At 41.1% G+C, this 17,147-nt stretch overlaps 1 protein-coding gene across 10 annotated transcripts in view; it reads right to left on the minus strand.

Annotated features, from left to right (window-relative positions):
- Nucleotides 1-17,147, minus strand: part of itsn1 (intersectin 1 (SH3 domain protein)) — a 56,050-nt gene that overhangs the window by 28,664 nt on the left and 10,239 nt on the right. For 2 of the 10 annotated variants that reach the window (XM_061745188.1, XM_061745185.1), the window contains exons 3-23: nt 15,760-15,852; nt 15,289-15,352; nt 14,746-14,900; nt 14,274-14,459; nt 13,936-14,014; nt 13,581-13,681; nt 13,411-13,474; nt 13,167-13,304; nt 12,792-12,886; nt 11,984-12,138; nt 11,661-11,783; nt 11,266-11,415; nt 10,336-10,476; nt 10,079-10,166; nt 9,496-9,635; nt 6,966-7,040; nt 5,232-5,309; nt 2,563-2,699; nt 2,162-2,439; nt 1,017-1,177; nt 817-831 (exon numbers count right to left, since the gene is read on the minus strand). In XM_061745188.1, coding sequence (XP_061601172.1) covers nt 817-831; nt 1,017-1,177; nt 2,162-2,439; nt 2,563-2,699; nt 5,232-5,309; nt 6,966-7,040; nt 9,496-9,635; nt 10,079-10,166; nt 10,336-10,476; nt 11,266-11,415; nt 11,661-11,783; nt 11,984-12,138; nt 12,792-12,886; nt 13,167-13,304; nt 13,411-13,474; nt 13,581-13,681; nt 13,936-14,014; nt 14,274-14,459; nt 14,746-14,900; nt 15,289-15,352; nt 15,760-15,852 — 2,516 coding nt within the window. Of the gene's footprint in view, nt 1-816; nt 832-1,016; nt 1,178-2,161; nt 2,440-2,562; nt 2,700-5,231; nt 5,310-6,956; nt 7,041-9,495; nt 9,636-10,078; nt 10,167-10,335; nt 10,477-11,265; nt 11,416-11,660; nt 11,784-11,983; nt 12,139-12,791; nt 12,887-13,166; nt 13,305-13,410; nt 13,475-13,580; nt 13,682-13,935; nt 14,015-14,273; nt 14,460-14,745; nt 14,901-15,288; nt 15,353-15,759; nt 15,853-17,147 lie in introns of all 10 variants that reach the window. The other 8 variants (XM_061745194.1, XM_061745186.1, XM_061745187.1 and 5 more) reach the window with 7 other exon arrangements.

Here is a 17,147-nt window from a genome sequence, read left to right on the forward strand (position 1 = left end):
CGGTTATTACTGCGACATCTCAACTGGAACGGGAGTGGAATATCTTATAGAAAGCTGTTTTGAAGCAAAAATTCACGTAAAGAAGTATCATAATTAAAAAAAAAAATTTCTGCAACAGAGTATAGGAATAAGTGTGAAGACACTCCTTTCCAAGACTTGAAAAAAGGGGGAAAAAAACCAGACTGCAAGTCCATACATGTGGAGGGAGCAGTCAAAGAACAGGGGGACAAAAGCAGAAACTCAAACTCTCTTTTGCAGGTATTTCATCACCTTTCCGTAACAAATGTCACTATATATTTAATATAAAGATCACAATTGAAATATTGCCTTACACAGAGTAAGGTCTATGTCTGGAATATTGCTGTGCTTGTAGTCAATGTTGTCTAAAACTGGTTTCTAAAGTCGTTGTAGAGTAAACCCGTCTAACATCCCGACTGGGATGTGACTGTAAAGCATTATTGTATAATGTAACATGTTTAATAAGCGGTGCAATGTTTAGTTTATCCATGGAGATGTTAATGGTTCAAAGCAGTTCAAAAGGGAGGTATCCTTTTATTTAACCCCTTGCTTTTCAACTTCTTTTATTTTTTCATATATGCACTTCTTCACATTAACAATGAAAGCAAATCAAGTGTAAAATGACGACAGATCAGACCACAATTTCTTTGTGAGGGGGAGAAAAAAAAAAGCCACAGATATTCATCCACTGGCAAATGAATGAACATGGAGCTGACATGAGATGGACCAATGGCAGCGAGAGCTTTGGTTGGTGATGGGGAGAAACACACACTGCACTAAGCAGGGGCCAGAACTTACCCATTCCCCCTTCACCTTCAGTTTGCACAGCAGAGGAGAGAGGAAATAGTTAATACCATCCACCAGCCATTCACACTCATCACACTTCTGAGTTTCATATAAAACACAGACAGAGGTTCAAAAGAGGACAAGAAACAAGTGTTTTTGTGTTGCTTTTCGGGGGGGTGTATGGACGGTGAGTTTGTATTCAAACCACATACCATGATAACATCTCCAGGGGTGATACTGATCTCATCATGGCTGCGAGCATCAAATGGATAGAGAGCCCTGTAGTAGACCACTTTAACTGGCTGCTGCTGCTGGTCGAAGCTGGTGACCGGGGTTTTCTGGTCAAACAGACTGGGACCGTGACCCTTATCTCCTGTAAACACAAATATAGAGACTTGACTTGAATTTCATACAAAAGCAACTGGTACTTTAATGTCCAGACTTAAGCAATCCCTTAGCTGAAGTCTCAGGTCAACCAGCCCAATTATGGCACTTTTCCACTAGCACCTACTCAGCTCGCCTCCACTCGGTTTGGTTCTTTCCCACTAGGGGTCTAACGTGCCAAGTAGATACTTTTTCTGTAACTATTCTGCCGAGGTTCTAGGCTGCTGAGTCGGCTGTATCTGACGTCATCACACTACAGACCACCGATTGGTCGGGGGGTTGGAGTCAGACGTCTGAGTCAGGATGTGGAAATCAGCGAAAAAGAGACTGACGGCGGCTTCTTGTTCATTTTATTCAACCAGCAATGGCAGTGCAAAAGTCTGTTTCATGATCCAACTCTGAGGGTCAGATGTTCATAAACCTGGTGCTGAGGAGATAATTAAAAAGGGATGTAGACGGACGATAAGGAACGACCAGATCTACCAGGAGCTCTGTCACTTCATAGCTGCTCGCAGCTCCCAACGGACTCTTCAGCAGCGCCGAGACAAACTAAAAAAAAATAATTAAAAAGCGTCGCCACTTGAAGTTTCTCTCACTCTCATTTTTTAACTTAATATCAAACACAAGTCACAGACCCAGCAGCACATCTATCATCTCCTCCAGGTTCTACATCTTTAGTGTTGTTGTCTTCTTCGTTTAGATCACACAATCAAATACGTCACAGCAGCTTCACTCCAACCTCCTACTTCTGCTGCAGGTGCTGGATTGTTATGGAAAAGAAACCAGGCCGAGCTGAGATGAGCTGAGATGAGTAGGTACTAGTGGAAAAGTGCCATTAGGCTGCAGGGGAGCAGCTCTGAGCTGAGACCGTTCTCTTCAGCTGCAGTTACACAGATCCAAAGCTGTGTGCATAGAAACGGGGCCCCTGAGAGCCACAACTCTTTACTTTACAAGCACACACACTGCAACGCACCTGCTGCGCCCCAGGGGTCAGCTGGCTGGCTGAACAGCTTGCTCAGCTTCTCTTGCACATCCTTCTTCCCTCTGCCCTCGCCCTCCTTCTCTTCTATTGATCCCACTCCCTTCCTGCCCTCTTCGTCCTGTTCCATCTCTTTCCTTTTCCTCTCCTCGTCTTCCTGAGTGACTCTGTTTAGCCAGGCATGCGGCGCAGAAATGGGAGCGGGGCTCGGCGGCATGGGTGCAGAGCTTCCCGTTTCATCCTTCCAGGCGACACTTTCCTCTGACGACAGTCTGGCGGTCGAGAAGGAGGAGGACACTTTTCATAAAGAGTTGAATGAGCCTTCATTTTCATAGATTATTTATTTTCTTGTGTCGATATGGGGATCATCTTCATTACGTCTGTTTCGTTCTTACCCGCTCTCCTGCAGCTCAGCAGACTTTCTCTCACTTGGGGTGTGCATGTGAGAGTGTGTGTGTGTCAGTGAGTGTGTGTCGCCCTCCAGCTCCTTCTGTTTCTGTCTCTGCTGCCGGCTGTGGATCTCCCGCAGCTCCTGCAAAGCATCACGGGATATAGGAAGGAACAGCAATGAGGAGGAAGTGGGATCAGAGGACTGGTTGCTACGGGTTACCATTGACAACAAACAAGAACACCACCACCAGCAGCAGTAGAGGCAGGTTTGCATTAGTCAGGTGATTGAGGCAAGCTCCGCCCCTCGTACGGTCATAGGTGGCATTTGAACCCGTGACGGCGACCACGGACACTGATGGTCAATTTCAAATAAGTCAGAGGAGTGGCTCGTGAATTTTGAAAAAAGGAAATAAACTGACATGACGAGCTGCCAAATTAGCAAAACAAATTAACAGTATACAAGATAGTTATTTTCTTTTAATACAAACATTTTATGTATCAGGACATAAATGTCTACTTTTTTTTTTTTTTTTTTTTCATCTTTTCAATAACCAATGAGACGGTGTAACGTGTCATGTGTTCTTCATACGGCATACGCACCTCGTTTTAGCTCCTGGTTAGGACCAGATTAAGATCGTCCTGATCGTGTACAATCCTCTGAACTGAACGAGCTTTTGGGTGTACTGTAACTGAAAAACACTGGCTGACTCGGTGCATGGTTTCCACATCCAGTAGACACTATTCTCCCATTTATTTTCTGGAGATTTCTTTGCCTTGTTGAAACTGAGGTTTAAGAGAGTTTTCTGGAGGCACTAATGATAGAGGCTGTGTACACTAGCTGTGTAAAAAACACCTGTCATTTAGATAACGTAGTTTCTTTTAATTCACTTTCAAGAAACCTACCTCTAAGCATTATTCATCTTTATGTGAGCTGTCAGTTTCTCATTAAAATAAGATCAGACTGGAAACAAAAGCATTTGGGGTAGCAATAAGTAGCAAAAAACTAAATTTTGAGGCTTCGGTTCCAATTAAAAATAATGCTTCACTGTGACAGTATCCGGACAAGTGAGACTACATGGTCAATGTGAACTACTAGAGTACAGAAAGACTGTACACAGGCTGAACCGACGTGATTCCCAGCTTATCATAAAAACTACAGGGTAAGATGTCGATACAAGGTGTCAGAAGGTGAGATTAAATGATTTGCTATGTGTAGGGAGAACTAGCACTGATAAGTGATGTGATAGTCTCACTGAATCCTCATGCACATACGGGGAGAGTTCTGGTTTCACAGATGAGAAAGAAGAGCAGTTTCAGGACCTGACTTCCCCTGACTGCAGCTGCTTTTCTCCTGCAAGGCCTCAATGTCATGTGACGTCGCCACATTCTGCAGCAGGTGAAAGTTGAACCAGACTTCTAACCAGCAAACACGACTTCAGGCAGGTGCAGTACTGCATCAACTCAGATGCATCTGCGGGGAACAGCTGATCGACTGCTGGCTGAGATAAGAACTCCCGAGTCTCGTTAAGTTAATGAAGCTTCAGGACCAGATGAAGAATTTGATTCATGGAAACTCCTCATACTTGAACTGATACGCCACCAGGGTGTATGGAGAACTGCTGCTGTGTCTGCATTTATTATCTTTATGGATATGAAAAAAGAAGCTCATTGAAAAGGGATCAGAGGAAACCATATTTCTGACTGCAGTCCCTCCTCTTTTGCTTGTCTTTGGCTTGTGAGTGCAGTGCAGCTTGTATTGTGGTCTAATCGGGACTGTGAGTGTGGATTTGTACCACTGGGACTCTTCAGCTGCTTTTAAAAGAACAAAAAAAATGAAAACTACAACTAAAAACGCTTCACATTTTCTTCGGGAAGTGGTAGGCGACGCCGTTGGAGGAGGGTTTTGCCACTACTGGAGGCTGGGACGGACCAAGCCTAGAGCACCAGGAGTGGTCATGGTGGCGGGGCGGAGCTTGCACAAGGCACTCGCTGTGTTTGCAGGACAGGTTAGAGGGAGTGAACACACACAGACACACACACACACAAAAAGAAAGAAAGGGTAGATGGAAAGTTGGGGGATGCAGTAGAGGAAGAAGAGGGGTGCAGTTCTGTGTAGTCATGACAACCAGCTGTGCCCTTAGAAAACACACAGTTACTCTAACAACACAAGGCAGCTGTCGTGTTTCAGCCAAACAAACCAATGTGAGGAAACCTTGAGCAACACGCAAACCAGTCGGAGAGGAGAGACTGATGGAGGAGTCAAACTACAAGTCTGGAGAGACAGAAAACTCTAACTAGGCTGAAACAGCAAGTTAAGGAGACATCAGACGACACACATACATCCTCACTCACATTCACCCACTTCAAGTCTGGTTTATTAACGATAATTAGCCTCATGTGCTTACACTCGCTTCTACTTGTCTGGCTGAAACATCACTGGATAGCATAAAGGCTGCTAGAACATAGCAAAGGCACAAAGTAACTGAGTACACCTGCTACCATGGCAGCGTTAGCTACGGGAGCAGAGCTATCAGGCTAGATGGGATGCCAAAAGTAGAAAAGATGAGAGAGAAGAAAAAAAATGAATTGGTTTGGGGGTTGACAGAATTAAGAAGGAGATGGCATAAAGTATGGCAGTTGTTGGCAGGGGTGTGGGGGGGGCAGGTGCGTGGACCTTTATAACGTAGTCTAGCCGAGTCAGACACACTCTGACGGCAGACACAAACTCCTGCAGCTGTCCCTGCTCCTGATGCTGAAACACACATATATACAGACACACGTGTGGCGCAACAGACACAAACACACACCAAGTTAGTGTTTAATGCATATTTATGCACTGTGAGTTGTTTCATAAGTCAAATTGAGAAAAAAAAATAATGTGTGCATCAAATTAAATAACTTTTTTTCTACTACTATTATTATTATTATTATTATTTTCTACTATTATTACTACTATTCCATATTAGACGTATCCAAAAGAAATGTGCACATTTCACACCAATTTTTATCATATGGCATTTATCACACCAAGTTTTGATATCGAATAGCATCTGAGGTTTTTTTCTGAAGCGAGTGTGTTATTTTTTCCCGGATATTAAACAAGAATGCATAAAATGATGGTGACTCATGAGAGGAGAGGCTCCTGTGAGTCACTGTGATGACTAACAACCATAACAACTGCAGCTGAAGGTGACATTTATCAATGTGCTTACTTTTATATGCTGAGAGCAATTAGTTGGAACAGGTTTCTCTATTTTTCCTCCACTTGAGAGACTGAACGGACGATAATTATCTCTAAGAGCACGAATAGCGTTCTTGTTAGCATATTAACTGAAGCAGTGATTGTTTTTGTACTGTAGGTTAAAAAACACACACACATACACACAAGAAACAGTATAAGGTATATGTCTTTGGTAAGCTCAACTTTTCACTCCATCACATAGGTTTAGTCTCAACAACAAAACATTTGCTCGGGATTAGTGATGAGTATTACATGCTTTCTCTTCAGAGGTATTAATGTTTCGAACAGATGTGATTAAAGCAAACATAAAAAGAGAATCAGTACATAAGATTGGGATTGTTTGTAGGCCTGTGTTGAAAAAAAATCGATTTTCCGATTCTAAATCAATTCTCACATTAATTCCTAAAAATCGATTCTTATGTCTAAAGATCGATTTTTTTTTTGATTTTTTTTTCTTCATCATCATCTTCGCCAGGTGAACTTTAATCCCAGTAGTCGGACACACAGTTTGTCATGACACAATATGTGTGCGTGGAGACAGAATAAATTAGATAAGCCAAAATGATTTGTTTACTGCATGAACTGTTGCAATATCTTTCTTTTTTGCACTTTAAATGGATATTGAAAGGCCTGTTTGAGTTATTTATTTCTTAGTTATTTCACAATAATTATTGTGAAATTATTATTTCACTAGTTATTTTACAGTCATATAATTCAGACAACAGCTCAAAAAACATTTTAAATAACACTAAGCCAAATCAACATCGAATCGGATCGAATCATGATAATCGATTCTGAATATTAAGAATCGGAATCAAATGTTGACATTTGAATCGATACCCAGCCCCAATTGTTTGTGCTCCACACAGTGCTCAAAAATTACGCTCAGGCCTCTACTGGCTCCTATCCATTAATCTACCTGCTGGGGGCAGCAAGGTGCAGCACACGAGTTCAGAAGTTTAGTTTTTGCATATTAGTCTCATGAGCAAGTGTTCAATTTTAATGATAACATGTGAAACACTCAAATCCAAGTATAGTTATATCGCAAACATTGGTCTATCTGTACAACAAAGCTACCCGTATAACCTGGTATATAATAGCATACAGTATTTCCCAGCTGCAGTACCACCCCGTTCCAGCAGTGGCAGTGTTCTCTACCTGTCTCACCCTCTCCTCCTCCTGAAGCTGGCGCAGCAGGGCCTCTATCCTGGCACAGTGGTTGGCATAGAACTCACACAGAGACTGGCATAGGAGCAAAAGGCCAGTGTAGGAGATGAATAAAAGGAGTAGAAAAATATAGAAGGAGGGGTTTATTATGAGGATTAAACAAAGAATAACAGGGAGAACATGAACATAACACACACATGTCGTGGAAGCAAATATTAAAAATAGACAAGAAAAGGGTAGAATAACCATTGCAAGTGAAGAGTCCCAGTGGGTAAAGGAGACAGATGAAGCACAGCAGCGTGACCAAAGATTTCAGGGAGAGAAAGTGGTGCAGAGAGGAGGGTGGAGGGAAGGATAATCAAATATTGTTCACATCTTGACACCATGACCCTGTTTTCCAAAGAATTACACCATTGGGTCATGGTTGAAACTGCCACATGCTGTTATCCATTGCTGGTTTGGTTTGTTTCCCTGCTGCTCCGTGTCCCTAAATCACTGTCTAATGTTGACCTCACTCGATAAAACTGAGACCCGGTCTGATTAAATTAGTTATCAGGAAATCTATTTATTGTGATGAGTGTTTTCCGTTGTTTTCTCCTCTCAGCCTCATTCAAGTCCTTCTCCTCCCTTTCTCACTGGAACAGACTACACGACTGACTCTGCCAACTGTACTCAGTCAATCAGTCATACAAAAAAAGGGAGTCAAAATATGCTTAGAGACGTAAACTGGATGCTCTGATCGATCTCTGGAGATTAGTCTTTACATAAGGAAACTGCATTAGTAGTTGAGCTGCCCGAAACCACTCAGTGTTTCTGCGCACAAATATCTATCTAAAACACAAATCATTTACTGGAGAAAGCTGAACAGGATGTGCCAGAGACACATGCTGATGCAGATATATGAAAACGTTCAACATGTCAGTAAACTACTAAGGTCCATTTATATTCAGATTTCATACGTTTGTATGTGCGTCTGCTCTAACCGTTTTTTTCCGTCACATCCTTAGCGCTCGTATGGTGGTTGAGCAGCACATCCACCAGGGGGCAGTGACGAGTCAATAACTTATTAACAAATAGCAACTGTTTGCTGTTAATTTACACAAAGCCATTTTCTATAAACAAATAATACGTCTACATACATCTATTGAAGGAGATGAGTTGACTGCGGAGGCTGTTGGAGAACCGTGAACTCATTCGTGTTCAATATGTTATTTGCGCTACGTCGGAGGAAACGAAAACAGTGGCATAAACGGTTTATGGCGTACGAGACCACTGAACCAAGGTCGGTACCTGAATGTCGAATTCTTTCAATTAATTTTACCCAAACTGATGACAAAATGTTTCACTATTGTTGGAGGTCCGCCGGAACGTCAGAAGAAGAACGGACAGAAGGCTCCGTCCCCACATCTGTTTCAAACGGAGAGTATAAATGAACTGGATGTAATGAAGGAGGGGAGAGGGCACCATTTCAGAACTCATGTTTGTAAGGAATCAGTGCAATTATAAGCTAGCCGATTAGTCAATTGGCTGTTAATTGTATATGCGTATCAAACTAAACAGCCACCATGCTTCTACTCCACTTTTATGTTACAAGAACATAAAGGAAAATCAGCCAAATATCAAAATCTTGCATTACAATGCAGAGATGCACCGATGTAAATGTTTGACCAGCAGACTGCAGTTTTGTCCGATTTCAAATGTATTTGAGGCAGCAGCCTGATCAATGATTAATTGATTTATTCAGATCCCATATTTACTATATGAGGCCAACTATTTCATACACACAAAAACATATACTGTGAGTCACCAAGGGGTCACAAGCCAGTGAGGATAGTGCCAGTCCCAGACCCCGACGGGTTGTGTCAGGAAACCTGCGCAAAACCAATATGTGGAAAAACACTGATCCTCTGGGACGACCCCTTAAGGGAAAAGCCAAAAGAAGCGGCTTTTGATCCCAACATTTAGAGAGTGAGCATTTAAGGGAGTTTTTGTTTGCTTGTTTCCGTGTGTGCATGAAGGAGATCGACCTCCAGTGCAAGTAAATTTATTAAAAAAATAAAATTCACTTGCTGGTCAATTGGTGCATCTCTGCTGATCAAGTTATAGGATTAACTATTATCAGCTCACTGATATTAGTGCCACAAGTTCCATTAAAGACATTTTTAAAGCCAGTTATTTACAACAAATAGTACATTTGATGCAGTAATTATTATAACTTGAAGTTCTTTAAGAATCCCTAAAAGAAGCAAGTTTAAACCGTTCTGCTTTCGTTTATATGCACAGGCTAAAAAAAAACTATTGTCACCACAAAATATCAGATCTAGGCAACCAAAGAAAGTGGAAGTATTGCATTATGCTCTCAAGAACTGAAGGTTTCTTTTTTTATTATTTATTTTATTTAGTTTCTTCTTTGTCTTCTTCTATTAACCTTGCAGTTTATTAGGTAAAAGTATATTGTGAGCAGATGTTTACCTGACACAGCCATGGATTTACTCTCCCGCTTCCCGGTTTTAACATGTAGCTTAATTACCTTCAGTTGCGTGTTGAAAGCATCTATTTCCAGTAGTTTGGCCCTGGTTTCTCTCTCCACGGCATCCAGCTGCTCTTTGAGCTGATGTTTGCTGCTCTCTTTCTGCTCAACGGCCTTCTGCAGGGACGACAGACTGTCGCCTGAATGCACACAGACAGCACAAGACTGCATCAGGTTCATCAGTCACAAAGACACAAGTTTATCACTGTAGTTGACAGTGAAACAGCTGACGTGCATGTGGATATGATCAGAATTCACATTCAAGCATACAGGAAAGCTCTATCAACTTGTCAGAAACAGAGTTGACATCAATGTATTTGTAATTAGTTCACTCAAGCTCAAATAATTGCAAGTAAAAGGAAAACTTCTGCAACAAGTTGTCAAAGAAGGAAATGTGTTGCCAAAATTGCCAAAAAACTGACGGCTACTGTGAAACAAAGTGTCACATATTCTACTGATTTGGCAGTAATTGGACTCTGATGTGTTTTAGCGTTACACTAATACCAATTAGAAAGGATGTCTAACGTCAGGGCGAGAACAGATGTGGACACCAGCGTTGGGGTGTGATGTATGTGGAACTCACGGTGCAGACTGTTCTGCTGGACCTGCTTCAACTGGTCGTTGAGAATCTGTTTATCAGGAATCAGCCTCCCCAACCACTGCTGAGTGTCCTGCACACAAACCAAAACAATGAACCGAAGGTTTACACCCATTAGCATTTTCACTTCTTGTAAATGTAATTTAAAAAGAGAAAATAAAAAAATCATAGATTACAAATTTAGCATTTTCACTAAATGCTTGTGCTGAATGTCGCTGTCGGTTTCTGTTTGTTTCAAACACCTGCAGCTGCTGTTGTAGCAGTGTAATCTCAGCGATGCGCGTTTCTCTGGTCATGTTGGTCTGCTCCACCTCTCTCCGCTGAGCTGACAGACGAAACCGAACATCTTTCAGTTTACCCTCCAGCTGGCTCTTCTTGTCATTCTGACGGATGGGAGGCAGAAATTAGAATGTTATAAATAACATCAAGGTACCACAATATATAGATGCAGGATGTGTCCAGGTTAGTCTGTGTGGGACTCAATGTCATCTCTTACTTTTCTTAAAAAAAGTGTGTTTTGCAGGCAACTTTCCATACTCTAGCATAATCTAATGCAGTATCTGGATTACATTGGATGCAACAGATTCTATTAACACTAAACTATGGCAGCAGAAGTGCATGCTATGGTAACTTGCTTTTATCCACATGCCAAAAGCTCACCTATACGTTAAACATTTAGCTTTTATGGTAAACAGTGCTGGTTTTGTCGCCTTGTTTCAGGATCTGGCTACACAAAACAGACTCCTTTTACCATTTAAGGTTGAAAACACATTCATCAGTTTGAAAAACATGAATAAGTTTTAAGAAAGTGTTCTTGGTTCTGATGAGAACCAAGAAATTAAGAGTTTTAATTGGGTTCTTTACATATTATCAGAATGGTATCCAGGTACATTATTGGGATAGATTTAATCCAACATCTACAAAAAAGCTATTTTATTAGTGTTGTCTACAACAACATATTGTTGCCGGGTGACCTGCTGAGAATGTGTCTCTGTGATGGATTTCCTGAGCAGCTTATACCAAATCTGATTTACTGGATGTTTACTAGACAGAAGAAAGATGCTCAGTTTTCTATTTTACTGACAAACGGCACATTATCACATCTAGGGTGTTTATAGCAGATTGCATATTTTACTTCCCTTCAACCAGACATACACAACATTTGTATTTACCAGAGCTTCCAGTTCAAACTCCAGTGTTTTCTTCCTGGCTTTGAGCAGCACTATACTCTCCTGTTCTCTGTTTCGTTGAGTCAGAAGCTCCTGGCGCCGCTGCCGCTCCCACTCCAACTGACGCTGGCGTTCCAGTTCGCGTTTCGCAGTCTGGAGCACACAAAAGGTTGTGTTTGATGTCACAACATTACATTAATGTGATTGTGAAGAACTGCAAAAACCATTTCATAATTCTGCACTCATATTACACAAGTCATCTGCTGCGGGAGTCTCCATTACAAAAGGACGTGGGTGGAAGGAGGTATCCAAGTTGTCTGCAGCAACTAGATCTCAGCTCAACCATAACTCTTCATTTGAAAAACAAACACATGGTAATCATTGGACTCTCTTCATACCTCTCTCCTCTCTATCTCTCTGCGTCTCTCTTCTTCTCTCTGTCTCTCCAGCTCTCTTTGTCTCTCCAGTTGTTTTTCAAGTTCCATCTGCCGCCTCCTTTCTTGCTCCAGACGCTCACGCTCCTAAGAAAAAACCAACATATAAAAATGACCTGGTCAGAGAGTTCTAGTTGGTATGTTTGGCCTAGTAAAATCCTATAAATAATTGACTTAGGGACATTAGAGTTTGACTGTTTTCACTAATTTATGACTTATGTACATGCCATAAAGCATGAGGAATTCAAATGTTGAAACATGATAATGGCTTCATGGGTGACGTCTACCTTCCGCTCCTGTTCCTCTCTCTCCAGCGCAGCCAGCCTCTCCTGCTCTTTCCTCTGCTGCTCCTGCAGAGCCTGACGCCGCTTTTCCAACTCCAGGTTTCCTCGTTCAAAATTCTCCCTCTTTTTATCCTCAAATGACACTGTGGGGATAATGGCTGAGTCATGTGTAATCATTTGAGAAGGAAAAAAGAAATAAAAAGAGTGAAGTTTGCTTCTTTCTTAAGCATTAAGACAAATTAATTGCACGATATACTGCTTTGTATTAATATGATGAAATCTTTTCACATGATGAGCAAGTAGCTGAGAAACAAAGTGAAAGTGCTTTGAAAAGGCGTCAGCATTTTGAAAGCTGCTGTTGTGTCCCAAATATCACAAAAAAGCCCTGTAATGTAATGTTGGAAGCTGACGACTGACAAAGAGAACGTTTGAGAGAAAATGTTGTTGACACAGGAGCTTCAAGTGAGCCCTTCAAAGCTTAATGGAGGGGAAAAAAACTATAGGAGATTACAGAAGCTAACTTGCTTGAAAACAAGAAAGCTTTAAGCTCAATTAAAGATTCTTTGGTAATTACTAACTTATGGCACACAACAACAGTGTGTTTCTTGCAAGAAATGTTTACAAAGTTCCAACTCTTTTTTTTTTTTTAATTCCAGGCTTTTCCAGATTTAAATATCCGGAGTTCTCAACCAATTTTCAAGTAATCTTTGACACCCGAGTGCAAACATGATAAACTGTTTTAATTCTTCACTAAGTCCCTGTTTGAACAGTAATAATGATATGTTAAAATGTGCAGATTATATCAAATCACCTGGTAATTTCTTGTCTTGGCTGCTCTCAGATTCCTCCTCCGGCTCCTCCTGGACACTCTTCGGATCCGACTGAACACTATCGCTTCGCACGCGCCTTCAACACAGAGGGGCAAACACAACAGTTTTAATGCTGCTGGTTGGTTTGGCACAGCTAATTTTATAACTTTAAAGATAAAACTATAAACTAAACTATAAATAATAAAACTATTGTATCGTAATGTAACATCTGGTGTCTGCAGTAAACCTCCTGCAGTAAGTCCTGCAGTTAAAATCAATGTAAAATGAGCTTTTGTTTTTGCAACTATCACAAAGTTATCTAGGTTTAAAAAAAAAAAAATAGGTTGCGTTTTGGGGGGTTTTAGTAGATTGTTCACCTGAATGTTGGTGGAAGGTAATCTGGCGGTAACACAGGAGGCAGCGGTAACCCTGACATAGCCATATCTATGAGGTGCATAGCCAAGATAAACTCCTCAGCTGTTAGTTTTCCATCCTGGTCGATGTCTGACAGGCTCCTTAAGGGACAAATAAAAGAACAAATTATACATGAAAAAAAAAAACAACACTTTATTACATTTTTTTTACGTTGACAAAAGTGGGGGCAACTCTGCATGCACTGACCATATTGTTGCCAACTGAGTCTGAGGAAGACTGGACTGCATCAGGATAGTTCGGGCCTGGGGACCTAAACAGCAGACACGACAGAAATACAGAAAAAGATGCTCATTTAAATCCAGTGGTAAATATCACATTAATATGAACATAAACAATGACATTTATGATGTAAATACCAGTGAGGTGTCCACTCATCATCTTGTCATGCGAGTTAAACAGCTGTCTGTACTTCAGCCTGGAGGACTGAGGAACTGCCCAATCTGGAGGAACCTGTGCACTGGGATGAGCAACAGAGAAGGGGACAAAGTGAAGTCATTTGCTGAAAAAAAGAATGAAATTTTCTGCCATCATTAAAGAAATACAACAGGAGCACAAACAAACAAACATTTAACCAAATTTAGAAAGCTGAGAGAACGAACATGTTGACAAATGTAATATCTTGTTACGATTCAATTATTTTCTGCAATACGTTTACTCTATCACTATCAGGGGAAAGAAAAGGGAACAAACTCCTTGGATCCTTTGACCTACCTTGCAGCATCAAACGATGGCCCCTTTTGCAGCTTGGTGCTGGAACGGTTAAATGATGAGGACTTGTTGACAGCAGGAGCTGAGAGTCAGAATTGAGAACATTTTAAGCCGAGGTCAAAATTGGTGAAGCATTTCTTGCCATATAATATCATCTCTAGTTTGAAACCTGCTACTTAGAAGAATGTTGAATTCATTAAAACAAAAAAAAAAGGCATGTGACAGACAAAAATAGGATTTTTTTTATATATATATATATATATATATATATGTTGTGCAAACAGAAGCTTAAAAATGAGACCAACAGATAATCTCACTAATCTTCTGTGTTGTCATCTTACCTGGGTGGGGGAAGTTGGAGATGGGTGGTATCATGGCTGTCGGAGGAGCTCCATTAGCTATGGGCTGCGGAAGAGGAGGTGGTGCAGATGAGACGAGGGGGGGAGACACCCCAACGGGGAGGGGAGGGAAGGGGAGCGGGGGCACACCTGGGAGAGAGGTTGGCATGGGTCCTAGAGGAGGCATTCCTGCAGGGAAACAGATATGAAGTATAGATGAGATGTCCTCCCAACAACCTGAATTTTATACATTGATACACGTAAATGGGGTTGAAAATCGCAATACAACTCTAAATCAGAAAGGATTTGCATTTGAAAATGTAGGTAAACATTTACACATTTTAATATTACTAGCACACTGCAAAAGAACTTGACATTAACGTGGGACCAAACTAAAATGGGAATAATTACATCATAAGCAAGTTCTGGTACAAAAGACACCAGCTTCAATTGCGGAGGAAACTGTCAGACTTACCAAAGCTAGACTGCGGGGGTAAAGGAGGTTGTTTCATACTGGGAGGAAGTGCTGGGGGGAGAGGGTGACCCTGGAGCTTCAATTTGATTAATTTCATAGCGATGGAAAACTCGTGGATATCCATCCGGCCATCGCTGTTCATATCGGCTAGAGCCCTGCAGATAAACACAACTATTTTATGAAAACAAAATACCAGGTGAAGTCTAACATAAGACTGGGGGAAGGAAAAGAACAAAACCAGACAGACATATTAGGGTTGTCACGATAAAAACATAATAAAACATCTGCATTTCTTTGAGATAACCACAAATTATTTCAAATGGTCTTAAATGTTTATTTCCAGTATTCCTATAAAGTTTTTGTGGTGTTCTTTCATGGGGATTATGACTGCCCACACTGGAATTGTTACTCTGCTAAACACACTTTAAAATGTATTACAATAACATGACACGTCCTTACAGTATGTTTAAAATGCAGTGAACAAAGCAGGCTGCTTATCTGACGCAGCGTGAGCTGGATGTTCTTCTTGTTCCTGTGACTCACCATATTTGGGCCAGGATGGGTGGGGGCAGCCCTGATTGGAGGAAAAAGTTCTTAGCCTGGTCACCTGATAAACAAATAGAAGCAAGATATGAAAGGTCAGCACATATTTAAAAACATGAAAGTGAAGAGACTATTCTGTATTATCAGGATAAATAATAACCCTTTGAAACCTAAACAAAGCATAAGACAGAGCTCCACTCCTTAATGTAAAAACAAAAACAACAAGAGACTGTGTTTAAATACCATTACATTATATTATTATTCAATTAAAATCTGTATTTTTAAATATTTTTTCCGGATTCTGATCCCTATAACATCAAGCTACAAGAAGACATTTACCACCTAGACACCAAATTCCCCACATAGCCAACAATACGTTGTGTGAAACTGGGCTTGCCCGTGTCCTTATCTGGCCCAAGGCGTGCAGTGAAGGGCACGTTAGGCCCATGCAAGTGAGAGCTGGACTGTTACCTGTGATGTAACCCCCAGCGGTCGGACAGAGGCTGAGAAACTGCTGGTCATGTTTGGCTCTCTCATCCACGGAGATCAGAAACACATCTGGACCTGTCACACCCATCCCCAAAACACACACACATGTAGAGTTGCAATCACGATGCCCAAGACGAAGTGGGACACAGACAGCAAGGAAAGAGGAGGAATGAGAAGAATGTGTTAGTCATAAAGTTCAGTTCTAGCAGCCAGACGGGACGTGTACAGGATGACAAGACGAGGGACGGACTCTGAGGCTGCGCCTGTTAGTTTATGATTAACGTGCAAGTATAACAGATTAACCATTAACTAAATGGAGATAATTTGGTCGGCTGCTTAATTTTGTGTCCAGTTTTAATTTTTAAATGTAATGTACTTTATTTATATAACACTCATTGCAATTCTTTGCAAGATAATCCGAATTCTTCTGTTTGGTCTTATTTAACAGTATTAGATGTCACCAACTCACAACCAGAAATAAACCTGCTTAGCTTCATTCATCTGTCTGAGGTTTTAATCAATAATAAGCCATTAACTCACTTTCCATTCTGTTTCATTATTGTTAACCAAGTTCTGTATTTTACGCACAATAAGACGTACTTAAATCCTTAAATTTGACCTCAAACCAGTTTTATTTGGTACACTGCGCTCACAAATCTGTCAAAATGTTTTAGTGCGACTTTGGTAGCAACGAAGCCGCCTCGCTTGATTGATTATCGGACCGTTCAGCTGACACATCAAAGTCGGTCCTTGGTTGGATACGGGTTGCACCGTCAGACAACCTTAGAGAACTAATTATGTAGCACTGGCAAGCAACCATCATCCAACATCTAGTCCATGTTACCTTACTGTAATAAGATGTCAAGCCAACGTTTTTTCAATTTTCAAATCTGTATCATTATCCAATTTGATCAAATGTTGGAAAACAACATTGTTCCAACCTCACACTAACTTCAGGTGTCCACTATCGCTAGCAACGATGAACCAATCAGAGAACAGGACGTAGTATGATGCTGACCTCCTCCACTTTTTATTGGTGGATTCGTGGAAGACGAATGATTTAAAATGTGAGTATTTTTTCAGTATTAGTTACAGCTGAACGATATTCTGAGTCATTGTGAATACGTTGAATAAAGTTTGACTCACCAGACTGTTTTGTTTTGCTTTATAGGTGTTTTATCATGCGCCTTATAACCCGGTGCTTCTTACGTCTGACAATAGACCCGTTCATTGATATTGCGCCTTACAACGCAGTGCACCTAATGGTCCACATAGTACGGTAAATTAGAGGCTACATTAGAGTTAAGTCAGCCGCTGAGCTGCACAGAAAAGCAATTCTCTTGAATTCTAAGCGAAGGTCCATTTATACT

This window comes from Cololabis saira, chromosome 17, assembly GCF_033807715.1.
Source record: "Cololabis saira isolate AMF1-May2022 chromosome 17, fColSai1.1, whole genome shotgun sequence".
NCBI classification, from domain to species: Eukaryota; Metazoa; Chordata; class Actinopteri; order Beloniformes; family Belonidae; genus Cololabis; species Cololabis saira.